The sequence below is a fragment of the Motacilla alba genome, chromosome 1, assembly GCF_015832195.1.
Source record: "Motacilla alba alba isolate MOTALB_02 chromosome 1, Motacilla_alba_V1.0_pri, whole genome shotgun sequence".
NCBI classification, from domain to species: Eukaryota; Metazoa; Chordata; class Aves; order Passeriformes; family Motacillidae; genus Motacilla; species Motacilla alba.
In genome coordinates, this window is record NC_052016.1 from 35,635,711 (window position 1) to 35,650,755 (window position 15,045).

At 43.3% G+C, this 15,045-nt stretch overlaps 1 protein-coding gene across 1 annotated transcript in view; it reads right to left on the reverse strand.

Annotated features, from left to right (window-relative positions):
• The window catches only part of TBX15 (T-box transcription factor 15), a 90,055-nt gene extending 75,268 nt beyond the window's left edge, over positions 1 to 14,787 (reverse strand). Inside the window, 1 exon segment of the mRNA XM_038138042.1 lies at positions 13,968 to 14,787. Within this exon segment, the coding sequence (XP_037993970.1) occupies positions 13,968 to 14,220 (253 nt within the window). The 5' untranslated portion in view covers positions 14,221 to 14,787.
• Positions 14,788 to 15,045: the final 258 nt, after the last annotated feature.

Genomic DNA, 15,045 nt, shown 5'->3' on the forward strand with positions numbered 1-15,045 from the left:
AATTAGGCACTGCTCCTACAAACACATAAATGTGAGCTCACCTTTCCTGCTGGGAGGGATTTGGATGGGAGACCCACTGCAATAAAGGACATGAATACATTTTGGCAGGATCAGGGCCTCAGATAGCAAGGAGGAAACAGGCTAACAGAAACCACCTTTGCAAACATAAGAAAGGGAGAGATCCCCTGAACAGAAATTAAACTTTTATACATTTTTAAGTGCATAGACAGAGTATTTAAAAGGAGGAGAAACTGGAAGACATCAGAACTGATTTTTTTTTTTTTTTAAATCCAAGGAGTGAGTCTCCCTTTAAGGACTTATGGCATGGCACAGCCCAGGGCTTGCTTTGTTTGGCATTGACTAAGCTAATGTTTTGATTTGTCAAGAGATTCAGTGACTGAAAGTGCAGCTTTTTCTTCCTCACAGCTGTTTGCTCCCCCATTATCAAGTATTTTCCCTCCAGCTTTTGCTCTTGCCTTGCTCACGGGATGTAACTGATGCAGGAATTTCGGCTGCTCTGCTTCAGTTTAGCAGAGTGATAATCTCAGGCAAACGCTTGCAATCTGTCTTTCATTAAGAGAGTTTTTTGCACTTCTGTTTAACGCCGTGAATTTTTTGAATTGCCCCTTAAAAGAAGATTTCACATCCACTTTGGTCTGGAGGGAAACCTGTGCAGCCGCGAATATATCTGCTGGAAAAAGGGGAATGCTCTTGTTGAGTGATTCTCACCCAAGACAGCAGGCAGTTCTGCCTTCAAGTCCTGAACATTACCTACTTGTTGCAAACTTAATTGGACAAATCTATACATAAAACAATCCTTCTCCCATTAAAAAGCAAGGCCTTTTTTTTGCTGCTCTATACAAAAATGAGTTTGAGAATTCCATTGTAAAATGAAAGTAGATTTCACTACCAAATACATTATACCTCTCTTGCAAATTCTCTTATTTTTACCCATCAAATGTAACACTAGTATCTAACCCTTGTTGCCATAAAAAAAAAGTTAGAATGGAGAAGAATGGCATTTTTAAAATACCTAAGATCCGTCAAATGTTTAAACACAGTGTTTTAATGTCCCTAGAAAAAAAGATTATACTACATTCTTATACAAAAAACATACCAAAAAATACTAGTATTTTATGGAATATATATTATATATATAAAACAATACTTTAAATTATATATAATATATACATGTAGGTATTATAGATCTATCTAGAGAGGGGGAGACTTATACATGCACATGATGTGGAGTAAGTATATAGCAAATAAAATGGGATTCAAACCCTGTCCAGTAGTAAACAGTCACTTTTTCTGTGTTGTTAAGAGTACCAGGAATGTCTTCACTGAAAAAAAAAATCCTCAGTTCTTAAAAAAAATCCTAGAACAAAAGCAAAAAAAAGAGAGGGAAAGCTACATTCACCAAAAATGGGGAATATTAAAGTATAAGTCATTGTCACTGTTATGCTTTTGTTTAAATGCAGAAAATTGATGGGCTGGAATTCTCAGTTGCTTGCTGAATTTGACTCCAAAAAAAAGCATCTAAAGACTCTTCTGAAGAAAAACAAACAAACAAATATTTTATAATAACTTTTGAAAGTCATATCCTCATTAAAAAAAAAAAAAAAAAAAAACTTTTTTATCTTTCTCAGGGTAGTCAAAATGTAATTGAAGAAAAGGAAAATGTTAGATCTCCAGTTTGGCAAATCCCTTTTTCAAGGAACTCAATCACTGACTTATTCCTGTTCTTTCCTTATTAAATTGGGATGTATTTTCAGCCAACAATTTGAACTGGGAATCCTGTATGTTCAATTGCTCTACAAACTCTGCAAACTAAGCCTCAAACTTCAGATTCCTCTGCCCTCACAAAGGAGAAATTACTGCTTTCTATTCCCCTATTTGTTGTTAAGATGTAAGAGTAAAGGGGCTTTTTCACAATACCTTAGACAAAGAAGAAACATAATTCAGGAAATTCTGGGGCTTTTTCCCCCAAAATGTCCCTTTATAAATGGATATATTGACTGTAATTCATTGTGCACTGAAAAAAAAAAAAAAAAAACTCATGACCTCTCTTCTATTTCACAAAACTCTACTTTTATTATTTCTTCATTCTTCATTTAGTGTTTCCCCTGTACTGAGATTTGATTTCCTACTCAAATATCATTGACCATTCTTTCAAATTTATTGTTAAATCATATCAAACTCAGACCACGAGTAAAATAATGACAAATCCTGGTTGAAGTCCCCTTGTGACAGAGATATCAGTGAAGAGTTAGGAGCGTTTGACCTTCTGTGCTCAAAGAGGCAGTTCTGGCACGTTCAACAAAGATCACATCTTAGTGTGCACATGGGAAAAAATTCAGCCAACCACAGTGTGAAGAGTTGTGAATGTTGTCTCATGAAAGGAGGGCGACTGACCAGCAGCACCTTCAGAATATTGCTCTCTGTACAGCTGCAGTGTCCTGAGGCCCTGCATGTGAACTGATGCTCTGCTGTGCTGTTAAACGAGCAAAGGACAGCACTGGGCTGTCCCCAGGAGTCGCCAGTCAAAGTACGTGCCACGAGCCAAGTGCGAGCAATGAATCACCTCCTGCTCTGGGAGCAGAGCCGGGCACACACCTTGGCTTACGGGAGAAAAGTCACGACTCAGGCAGGTCAAAAATAATACAACTGTGAATGTGGAATAAAGAAAAAAAAGGAAGCAGAAATGGGGCGGGGCAGGGGTGGGGAGAAGACTGAAAAGAAAATGCTTATTTTTCAGGAAAAAAATGCAGAATAAATAAATACTATACACTTCATTAGATGACCGTAATAATAAGCTTTTTCTTCCCATTTGTTCACACAGCAAACATTATTGTAAATGGTACAGCAAACAGCAACTGTCTGAGATGTAATTAGTTATATTTTAATTCATGACTGTCAAGCATTCTCATGAATACTCAGTAATTCTTTGAATATTTACAAATAAAACGATTGAGGGTCAGTTCACAAACACATATTCTCATTCAACTGCAAATAATTGCAACAAGAAACCTTTGCTACTATACATAATTCCTCATTTAAGTTCATAATTCTTCATTTAAGTTCAGGCGTCCTAGCCAGAATGGCATTTCAAAAAAGTCCTGTTGCTGTGCAGAAAAGCTGGTCCCTGTTCCTTCCAGCCATGCCCCCAGGAAAAACCCACAAATAAACAATATAACAAGTACAAATTTTGACTAGAGGGAGAAGATTAAATTATCTGAACTACGTGATTATTATAAATCGAGTTTCATTATGACCTTAATCATCAGAAATGTGCTATGTGTAATTTAATTAGCAATTAGAAATTGCCTCGAGGTATACCTATGGAATAAATAACTACACTCTCTGTGATAATGTTTAGCATATTCTCTCTGGCACATAAAAAACTTCTGTATGCTGATAATTTAAATATTAATACTACAAAGCACTGAAATATATGATGTTTGTATTCAGTGAAAATCCATAATGTTCAGCCCATGCAACTGCACAATAAAATAGACTGAACTCCATGTGTAACATCTATTGATTATAAAAAGGCCGAAAACCTGAATAAAGTAGCAAAAGTTGAAAACAAGATTTTAAATATTATTCTAAAAAATCCTGTGGCGCTGACTATAAGAGAAAATACTTCCTCTAGAAGAGTCTTTTAAATTTTTCCTGAAATTCCTAATTTTTTGCATTAAACCATGGAGGAACAAAGACCATGGGAAGAAACCCTGCTCTTTTTCATGAAAGCTTCTACTTAGTTGAGAGATCTTCCCTTTCCTCTCCCTTACATACCTAAAGTACACCAAATTATTACATTTACTCATATAATGTCCTAAATTGTCTTCAGAAACCGTTTTGAATACTATATTTCATGTATAGGAACCATGCTATTCATTATTCTGGAGAAAAAAATAAAAACAACACAGGAAGGTATCCAGATGCAAGGAGAAAGCCTTAAAATAGTTTCTGATTTCTTCTCATGCTGAGAGCAGCTGGTGGGTAGGAAATGAAGCCCTGAACCGCTCCCTTTCCCACCTCATTCTCCTCTTCCTTCCCAACAGTGATCCCTCTCTCTGGTTTTCTACCAGTTTTCTGATTTACTCCTTTGCCACTGTTAACCCATCTCTTCCTGATTTACCATCATTTCATTCCCAGGAGGATAATGTACACCCGTGACTCAACATGAACACAACGGTGACTCGCTTCATTCCCTGGTGCATTCCCTTGTCCCAGCCAAGTGAGCCCCTCAGAAGGATTCAGGACACCCAGTCCTCATCCAGCTAAGCCACAGCACTATTATTCTTGATTTGCTATTTTACTATCATTTCTCAGCACAAGGACAAGTCAGCCCCTACAGAAGCCCATGGACATTCCAGTCCTGCAGGTGTCTGAGAGCACAACCAGGAGCAGGGCATCTGGCACTGCAACAGAACAGAGACAAAAAATGCCCCAGATATTTTCCATCCTCCTTTGGGGCTGAACTGCTTTTCTGTGGAAGTCTGTGACCATACTGGATTACTTTCTTATGTGCCCTGTATTTACTCAATCCAACCTCTTTTCATTTTTTTCTAAATCAATTATTCCAGCATTACTCAGGATAAATGATGCTCAGCACCTTAATGTAACTTGAGCAAATGCTCTTAATAATCAGCCAATTCACTATTGAATCTTTCATTCTGCGAAGCAGACTGAGGTGGTTTTTTGTTTTTGTTTTTTTTTTTTTTTGTCCTGAAGTTGCATTTTATGGCTATATTTTCACAAAAGTCATTAATTATTGTCCATTTCTGTAACAGCACACTGCTAGGCACTTCCACAGCTGCCCTCCCTTTCCCCAGCTCAGGCACAATTTCCTGAGTGATGGAGTAAACAGCAGAATAATCCAAGGAGTCTCTAATGAGGCAGTGTGGGCTTTCTGCCGCTCCGTCAGCGTTGCAGGACCTGCGTAACAGCACTGGGATGTTACAGTTTATGTGGTAACACTCTGAGCCTTGGAGTGAATAATGTGACTGCCTTGCCACTGGGCACATGGAGACTTTGCTAGGCTTGTTTGATGGTAAATGAAGATTTTTTTTTTTTTTCTCCAAAGAGCTTGGCACAGGAAACCCCTAAATCCTACTTAATAAATCTTCTATTTATCTTATAAATTCCACAGCAAAATAAAAACCATTAAGCACCCACAGCCATAGGCTGAATTCTGTATTTTCATAGCTTGCTACAATCTTCTGGCATAAAAAGATTAAGCTTTATGAAGCAAAAAAAAACACTTCAGTGTAAAAATAACAGCCTTGTTGCCTTGCATGGAGCACTGTATTATTGTATTACACAACTAAATGGCGGGAGCACTTAGAAATTGCAAAGACAGGCACAATCCAGAAACCTGCAGCTGATCCAACCTGATTTTTTTCATGCTATCAGGCATTTGCACTAAATCTGAAGAGCAAACATGATCCAGCTATAGCATAAAATTATCACCCAGGTATTAACCTCACTGTCATGACTATCTAACTCCTACAGACTGACATGGTATTGAAGAAGAAAAAGGAATCCTCCCCAAATTATTTCATCCCAACTGTTGCACTGAGGAGTAGCCTACTTTCTGTCTCTCACAACCTGTTTAGGGTGTCTCAGAGCAGAAATCAAGGGAGAGATTAAGATCTCATGGCAATTACACATTCTTAACACCACTGAAAATAAGGTCACAGAAGCTGCACCCTTGAAAATCAGCACCATATAATCCTTTGAAGTGCAGATACTTGGCATGTCAAAGAATCAGGCCCTCCTTTAACAGTGCTTCCACACAGCCTTCACGCTAGGATACGTCAACTAAAGATTTGGTATTGCCAGTCGCAATTCTTGCATGGTATTTAATTACAAGTTAAGGCAGCAGCAGAGTCCAGCACAACCTGAAGGCTGAAGTTTGCTTTTAAAAAAGCCAGTGGGAATGTTTCTATTAAGTCTGAGAGGGTATAAGGTCTTCTTCCACTGTTTTTTCACCCTGGTGAGAAAGGCTGCTTAAAGCACAATTAAATTCATTTGCATTTTTTCTTCGCAAAGTGCCAAGCTGAAAGAGGGTGCTAACAGGGCAGAACTGGGATAATTTCTTTATCAAAGAAAGCCATTATTGTAAAAGTCATTAAATGTGTTTACAATAGCACCTATGAACATTTAATAATTGACCTTTCAATAGGATCCTTAGAGCAGGATTGAGGAAAATCCAGTGTGACGATTAGGTGAAAAATAAAAAATCTATCTGTGAATCTCCATCTATTCCCAAGCCTCCTTCTTTCTCACTAAACTCAAAATTACAGAATTGATCTACAGGCATTTCAGGGGTAAACCAAGAAGAACCTATTTTTAAAGCCTCCCTAACCTACACATCATATGCAACATACATTTCTAAATGTTACAACATGCTCTCATATTTTCTCTGCATAGGCATCCACATTGATGCTGGTATCATAAGAAAGCAGCAATTCTGATATCTTATTTAGGGATATTGCTATTACTAGTGGAGCTTCTTAAGAAGTCTATGATCCACAGTTCTTCACTCTTATTAAAAGCAAAAACACTTCAACATCTTAAATTTTCTCCTTGGTTTTGGGGGACATTTTTGATCAGGGAGTTCTCTATTTCCTGAAGCTCCTAAAAGCTGAAGCTCGGGTTTGTTAATTCATTGGTCATGGAAAAATGTCAGTGTTAGCCAAGAGTGCATCCAGCCCCTGAGTGACTGTAAGTCATTCATAACTATTCTGTGTGCCCTGGCCCACTGATTTTAAAACAATTTTTGCTGTGGCTGCATTCATATAAATGTGCTGATTATTAATATGATTTGTGTCAGCTTTTAACCAGTTGGTTAAGTAGTGTTTAGAAACTCTAAATTGGTTCTTTCAAAGGTGGTTTGCAATAATTTCTTCCCAAGCTCCTTTCCAAGAGCTACACATGTGGGCATAGTTGGAAATGTCCATTTAACAATACTGACAGATTTCTTTCCCAAAAAGCAAAATCCTTGAGAAGAATGAACAAGTGCAGTGGCAGTGAAGTGAAGCCATCCACTATGACAGGGATTGAGTTCTATCATGCAAGAGTTTTGCTGAACTTCTTTTTTAATTTTATATATATAATTAAGCAAGAAAATCCAGCTTAGAAGAAATGAAAACTTCATTAAATCCTGCAGAATTTGCCAAAGAGCTTTGATTTCTAGAAAAAGAAAAAAATGGGAAGCAGTTTTGAGTGTCCAAATGCTTGATTTGAGTATTAGATAAATAAAAATGCCTTATAATTTATTTGCTAATGTATTCTGTGATCGATTTTAAAACTACTTTTTAATTAATAAAAACAAGGAGGTTTGGATTCTATTTCTAAAATGGTTGCACAACTTAAAAACATTAGGTAGTTTGATGATACAAAAATAAATACTTAAAGACAGCCAAACCCTAAGTTTTCCTGATTCTCCGTAAAATAATTTTTAAAAGGTTTTACTAAACTAAATCTAAGTGAATCCTCACCATCTTCACTTTTTTTTCTGCTGAGTCCCAAAATGAAAATCCTCCTCAAACTTCCTCCCTTACTGTAAATCAGTGTGTGCTGGCCCAAGGCACTAGGTGAATCCTCCCCTCTAACAGCTGCAAGGCTGCATTTGCAAACACACAGCAAACAGTGGACAGCCCACTGTCACAGGGGTCTGGCTCAGACTAGCCTTTCACCATCTTCACAATACTCTCAGATCAATAGCTCAATTAAGCAAAGCGTATATGGAAATATTATTGTAAATATTACTGGAACAAGTGTTTTTATCACTTCTGGGATTGATTTACTGATTCATTGTTTTCTGACCTTGAAGAATATGCAATTAAAAGATGCTCCCAGGATGAAAATTGCTACTAGAATTTCAATTGGCACACATTTCGTCTCAGGTTCAAAAATTCTCAATGTACTTTCAATGATATTTCAATTTAATTTTACCATACCACGATGTTATCTCTCCCTAGCACTTTTCATCAGAGCACACTACAGCTTTTAACACAAGAAATGCAATGGGGTTGTATTTTGAGACAGAAGATGTTTCGCAGGTATAAAGGTTGCAATCATAGCCTATTTTCAATGATACTGGAAATAAGCAGCAGAAAGCTACACCTTTGAGGGGTTTTCCCCTCTGAAAAAAAATGGCTCAGCGTTGCTGCACAGTACCCTCTATCTGAGGAAACTGTAGCTCGAATAAAAAGCTATAGAAGCAAAAACTTTCAATGCCCTGCTATGCAGAGCGGCTCCGGACAGGATTAGGAACTGGAGAACTGGGAAGATCCCACTTGCCTGCATTTTCCCTGCACCCAGGTGCCCACGGCTGCTCTTCCTAAAGGAGCCACACAGCTCCCAGGCTGACAGACACTGCCCACATGTCTGTATACCCACAATGCCTTTTCTGTCAGGATTTAAACAGAAGATGTAATCCCATTACTGCCAAGTAATTGCACTATTTAAGAGGCTGTCAGAGAGCTAAGAGTTAGCACAAAATCCTGAAACTCCCTCAACGGGCACTGGCACACTCAGCCTCTCTGGGAAACTCTGTCGATCTCTGAAACATTGTCAGGCTTAGAAAATTAAAGTTTCTTTCACTGAATTTGACTTTACAACACCAGTGTAAACTACAGATCTCAATATGGACGCTTGGGGTGATTTAAATCACACCTGAATGGATTTTACTAATTTTACAAAAAAAAGGACAACGTAAATGCCTTCTGATCGTGTCTCAATATATTCAGGAATTTTTTTTCAATACTCTCAGACTGGTTTTAGTGCATTATTTAAACTATTGTAACCTTATTAATCTAGATGAGAAGGCAGAAAAAAGAAACGCTGAAAAAATAAAGAAATGTTGGTCTTTGAAGACCTAAGACTGCAAGCAAAGATTCATTCAGGAATCCAACGGATTACAAAAGGAACAGGGATCTGTGTGAATAAAAGTTACTCAAATGGCACCAACTGTGTTGTAAAACAATGTAAATGCTCTTTCCTGAATGCAGTGCTCTTGGAAGGCATCTTTCAGCTTTTCCATCTGAGAAAAGCATCAGTTTTCCTTAAAGACAGATACGGATAAAGCAGGACACTTCTGCCTGAGGAGAGGCTAGCTGGGCTGATATTTGATATAAGTGCTCAGTCCCAAATGGGAGGAGGGAGAAGTGATTGATGGTTCGTAAGGAATTACTTGACTTTTGCTGGTAACAGAAGCTTTTTGGATTCTCCCAAAGTTCTTGTCGAAGACAAGAAACATCTTTTGAAACAGCAGCTTTCTCCTTACCAGCAGATGGGATAAACCTGTGTAAAAAAATGCTGCAGCTTTAAAATACATATAAAAGAAAGGAAGAAGTTGCTTGACACACTGCCCTTTTCCCAACGTTCTGCTGTTCTTTAAGGTTTGCCTCTATTATTCTATTACCTGCCCTCTTAATACAGCGTGAGTAATACATCTCTCTCTGCAGAAGGAGTTTCACAAACCCAGCAGCAGGAGTTCCCCAGTTCAGTAAGGCACATATTACCACAGGAACAAATCCTTCTCGCTCTCAGTCTCCTCCGCCTCCAAGGTCAGAGGTGTATGAACTTGACTGAGACAACCCTTTCCCGAGCCCCCACAGGGCTCGGCTCTCCTGGCTCTCATCTGGACAACTCCATCTGCCTCCTGCAATTGTCTCCTCTGGGAAAGACGAGAGCATTAGCTCTGCTGCTGGGGTCTGGGGGAACAGAGGTATTAGGAGGGGCAGATTTTCGCATTTCCTTCCATCGTGTACACAAGGGAGAGACGGATCTGAGCTCCGTATCCCGTCTTAAAGAGGCAAACTGATGATCCAACAGGTGGAATGAATTCATACAATCCCAGTCACACACAAATTCGTTAGAAAGACTTCTCATCAATAACGCCCAGTCCCAAGGAAAGGCAACGCTGACACTCTCTTGTGTTACATCTCGCTGTCACAGAGCATTGCTCGTCTACGAGCCTCAAGGAACATGCAAAGGACGATGTACGCCAATGTGCTCTACCTAGGGAAAGAGACGAGAAAAATTGCTCTGCCAGCTCTTGAAATCCTAGCCCCATCCACCGAGCACTCAAACAAAAGCTGAAGTGAGAAACCGAATTAAGTCACTCCCTCTTCACGGGTTTAACAGCCACCGCTCGAAGAACAGACTTCATCAATATAAGCGTTCAGAAGCAAGGGTATTAAAAATAAAATAAAATTTAAAAAAGGAAGTAGAAGGGTCAATCGCATTTTCTCCTGCTCTTAAAATCTCTTTACCTCTCCGGACAGAGGGCGGGCTGCGTGGCTCTCGCAGCCCCGCCGGCCGAGAGGGTTTGCCCGTGGGCAAGGCGGAGCGGGAACACCGCGGAGGAGCGGGATTGGGATGGACACGGATGCAGCCTCCCGGGAGATATAGGAGAGCAACACGCCGCGCTAAAAGAGCTGAAGGTTTTACTCATGTCAGCCACTGAAGACTTCGTCAAACTCCCGGATCTTAATCTTACGGATAAGCGCATGTAATAAACACATTGTGCGTCTTAAAATGTGTGCCGTGTTTTTTCTGTCTTTGCAGAGGCTCGCAGTAGTTCGCCAGTGCAGATTCAAATAAACACAAGGAACGAATAATTATACTCTCAAAAATGCCTTGCTTTCTTTTGTTTAATTTGTTGTTTGGGGGTTGTTTGTTTGTTTTCTAGTGATTTTGGTGGTTTTTAACCGGTAGGTGCACTTTTAATATATGCAACCAAAAATATCGATGGGACGGACGTGTGATACAAAGACTGCACTGGCAGTAAAATTCGTTTACAAAATGGCTTTTGTGTTTCTACGCGAGGAAAAGGACGGTCCCAAAGCCGAAAAAGTCTATTTAGCCGCCGCACCGTTTTGTTCTGCCTCTGAAGAGCCTGTACTCGTCTTGCCGTGAAGAGACCCTGACCGCCTGAAGGAGCGGCCGTATTTTTGTGAAGGCAAACGCGTCCACGGAAACACGTTCCCACCCACAGTCTCCAAAAATTTTTTTTAAAAGTCTTCAACTTTCCACAAGGAAAGGAGCGCGCTCGGCTCTGTCTCGGTCTGTCCCTGCGCCCTTGGGGTGGCGAAGGAACGGGCCGACGAATGCCACCGCCGTAAACGACGGTAAACAATATATTCATCAAGGGAGGCAACGCCTGGGGCCCCCGTGACCTTTCCGCTGCTCAGGTTAAATCTATAAATACCCAGAAGACATCCGAGCCCATTGTTTTGCTGCCCTCTGAAACCGAACCTGCCAAGGGGACGGAGGGGCGTCCCGCCACCCTCCTCCTCCTCCTTTGGCCTGTCGGCGGCGAGAACTGAGTGCCGGGGGAGGATGCGGGAGCGCGGCCGTGGGCGGCGGCGGAGCAGCGGGGGAGGCTCCCCGGAGCCCCTGGGCGAGCTCTGCCTCCCCCGGCCCGGCCGCGGCCCCACGCTCGGTGCGCCCGAGTGCACGGGGTGGGAAAGAGCCGCTGTAATCCCGAATTCCTTTTCACAACTTCGTGGTTGAACCCGCACATGATTAAAATCCAGGTTTATCCCCCTTTTAAATGAGTCTCGTAAAAAATGCACATTAACTCTGGCGACAAAATTCATGACTGAGACGGAAATAACTCGGATGCTCGGGAGATGTTCCTTACAAACCTGGGGGATTTTATCCGCTTGCTTTTCTCCCCTTTGCCCACGCCACAGCCCAACCCGGCACCTCCCAGCCTGCCACCTCGCTTCTCCCGGGAAGATGCGGCCCCGGAGGGAGGGCAGGTCTCTCGGGGAGATTCAGTCTGGCCAATATCGTCACGGAAGGGTTTGGGCACGGCTGTAAGATGGCACGTAAGGGGTCAGGGATTCCGCCAAAACGAGGAAACAAGTAGCGCTGCCTCCCAGGCACTCCCGAAGGCTGCGGTTTGTGCACGTCCAGCACAGATCCGCACCGACGAGGGGGCTGAAGCGGGGCCGCTCCGCCGCCTCCTCCCCTCACCCCTGCCGGAGGACGCATCCCGCGCTTGGGAGAGAAATCCTCACACCCGCCTGCACGCAAAAGATCTGGGAAATGGAGAGCGTAGCCTTACTCTATTTGTGGCCGCGTCCAGCTCCCCACACTGAATAGTTTTCAGATCCTCCCTCGCTGAAATGGAGGCAATTCAGGCGAAAAGATCGATAAATGGGGCTAGACCGATTTAGGCTATCCCACGAAAACCAGGACATAATTTCCCAGCGCGTACTGTACCACTTGGGGCCTCTCCTCAAGCACCCTCGTACCAGCAGTGCCGCCAGCAAAAGGAGCAGCCCGTCGCTACTCGGGGGCAGTGGCTTTGAGTGTTGAACCTTTGGGACGCTATAAAAATTCCCTTTTCTAATTTTTTTTCTATATCGCTGGAGATTTGGCAAGTTTAAAATACGTTAGGTGTAAAGTTTGTTCTTAATTAGGTCTTGTAAAGATGGAATTTGGTGGTCATTATAGAGCCGCTAATCAATTTTCACCCAGCAGCAAAAGTACACCGCGGAGGAATTAGGTTTAATGAAGTGACTGTGCAAATTACAGTCGCGGACTTTATTTAAAGTCTATCAACCTTCTAAAAATGATTTCTCAAACTGTTCTTGATTTCCTTTGCTTTATGAAAAACATCACGTTAACTTTCTGAGGTTTCAGGCACTAGCAGCCACTCTCTCCCGCTCTCCAGTCTGGCGCACGGAGAGTTTTCCAATTTTCCAATTCGAATTCATGGAGAAATAGGCAAATTAAACTTTTAGACTGTATAAAAACATAACCCGTTGCGGCTAAAAATTTATGAGAAATGGTTCTAAAAAAATATAAAATAAAAACGGTAAAAAAAAGGAAAAAGATAAAAAATTAGGACTGATACACAGATATGCTCTATTATTAGAAGGCGGATTTTTGTCTATGATAGCGTATTTATGATTTTGAACGGGGAAGCCTCTGAAGCCGTAGGCTATTTTTTGACTGGTTGACCGCTGTTGTCCCCTCTCCTTTATGCCCGTCCCTCCGCTGAGAGAGACGACTCTGGCTGCAAATTTTACCTACTTCTCCTTAAGATTCGCACCGGGAAAAGCTGCTGCTGTTAAAAGCAAATTGAATTGCGGTTCCTTGAGGGCGTAGAGGGGCGATGTCTTCATAGTCTTTAGCTCCCTTCAAAAACACTTTAAATATTATTTTTTGCAGCAAATATTTTTGATACCTTCATCTAAAATTCTTTCTCTTTTTTTTTTCGCCTCCTTTTGTTTTTGTTTTCTTTAGGTTTTTTTACTCCTAGTTTTGGGCAGCTTATGCTAATTGATAGCTCAGGGAACGTCATGCAAAATAAATAAAAACGAAATTTAAAAGGTGTTCCAAGTGCAGCGGAATGGACCTGGCAGGAGTGGAGAATATTTCTGCCCTTTTTCTTAGGGCTGCGCAAAGAAATCGTTTGACCTTTTTGCCCCATCCGAACACTAAAAGCAAAGAGAAATCACCTAAAATTCGCTTTCTCCCCACGCTACAATTGTGAGAGCGGGGCCGCTCTTTCCGTCCCTTGTTAAGGCCCTGGGGAACGGGGCGTGGGGACGGCGAGAAAGGCGCGGGGACAGCTCGGGGAGCGAGGCCCAGCGTGATTTCACCCTCGGGAGCGTCGCGGATCCGCGGCTGCGTTTGCGGAGCCGTCGTTTTAGGCCGGAGAGGAGCGGCCGCGGGGGACAAGAGGAGACCGAGGGTTTGGCTTGAGCCAAACGAGAGCTGCGAGCTACCGGATCCCTTACAAATAAAAATAAACAAATGAGATTTTAAAGTCAAAAGTACGGACACCATGAGGGAAGTGTTGCGCTCCCTCTCCCCTAACCCCGTCCCGCCGGCCCTGGGGCCGCGGGCCCGGCGCTGCTCCACGCGCCGTGGCTCCCGGTAGGAGCCAGGCTCGGGAGCGGGGCTGGACTCCTCGCAGTGCCCCTTACCCGCTGAGGTCCTTTTCTCTGCCGGGAGCATTTTCCCTCCGGAGAGGGTAGGTCCCCCTCCGCGTCCCCCCGCGCTTCCGCCGCGGTTTGTGCGCTCCGTCCCGGGAGCGGAGCGAGGCCGCGCCGGCCGGAACCCAGCGGGTCCGATCCTGGGAGAGGAATCCCGAGCTGCGGCAGCGTACAGCGGGTCTCCATTGCTCCGAAGAGCCGGCGACCCTCGCCCCGGAGCAGCGCTGATCCTGGATGCCCACATCCTCCTCCTACACAGAAACCTCCGCTTAGGGCGTCACTATTTCCGCGAGGGTGGCCGGTGACTCGGAAAAAAGGAAAGGGGTGCATCTCGCACCCCATTCCTTTGCCCCCGACCCACCCGGCAACTCCACCATCGGGGCTCGGGAAACTGGGGCAAAAGGAAACGCGGGTCCCGAGACACCCAGGAAGGACTATCGCGATCGGCAGGCACGGAGGGAGTGGAAGGAGAGAGGGTTAAAAAGGAAGCAGAGGGGACACGCCGTCCCTCGCGGGAGATCATGGGGCTATGTGGGGGGGAAGAGACACAGCGAGTAAGAGAAAGTTCCCGTAAACTGAAAGGAAAAAACCAACCAACGAAACAAACAAACAAACAAAAAACCCCCACAAAAACAACAACAGGGAAAAAAATCTCCGCAAAATTCCCGCTTCTTTTTTTTCTGTACTCCCAGTCTCGGATGTTTTCCTGGACGCGCTGCCCGGCGGGCAGCTCCCGACAGGACTCAGGGCGAGAAGCTGGGAGGAAGCGGGGCAAGAGGGGGGGGGGGGGGTCCCGAAGAGAAAGGAGTCGCACTAACCAGGGTTGAGGTCCAGGCACTGAGTCGGGTCTTCATTGTCCCCCAGCTGGCCATTGGGGCTGAGGCTTTCCATGGACAAATCCAGCCCCTTGTCCTCCCAGTCTCGCAGTTTCCTCTTTTTATTTGTCCCGATCAAGGCTTCTACCGAGAAAGCGTGCGCTCGGGAGCTGAGGGCCACCGCCGATCTTCGCCTCTCACTCATCTTATCCCCCAGCCCAGACCCTTGGGCAGAGGAGCGACCAGTGGCTGGG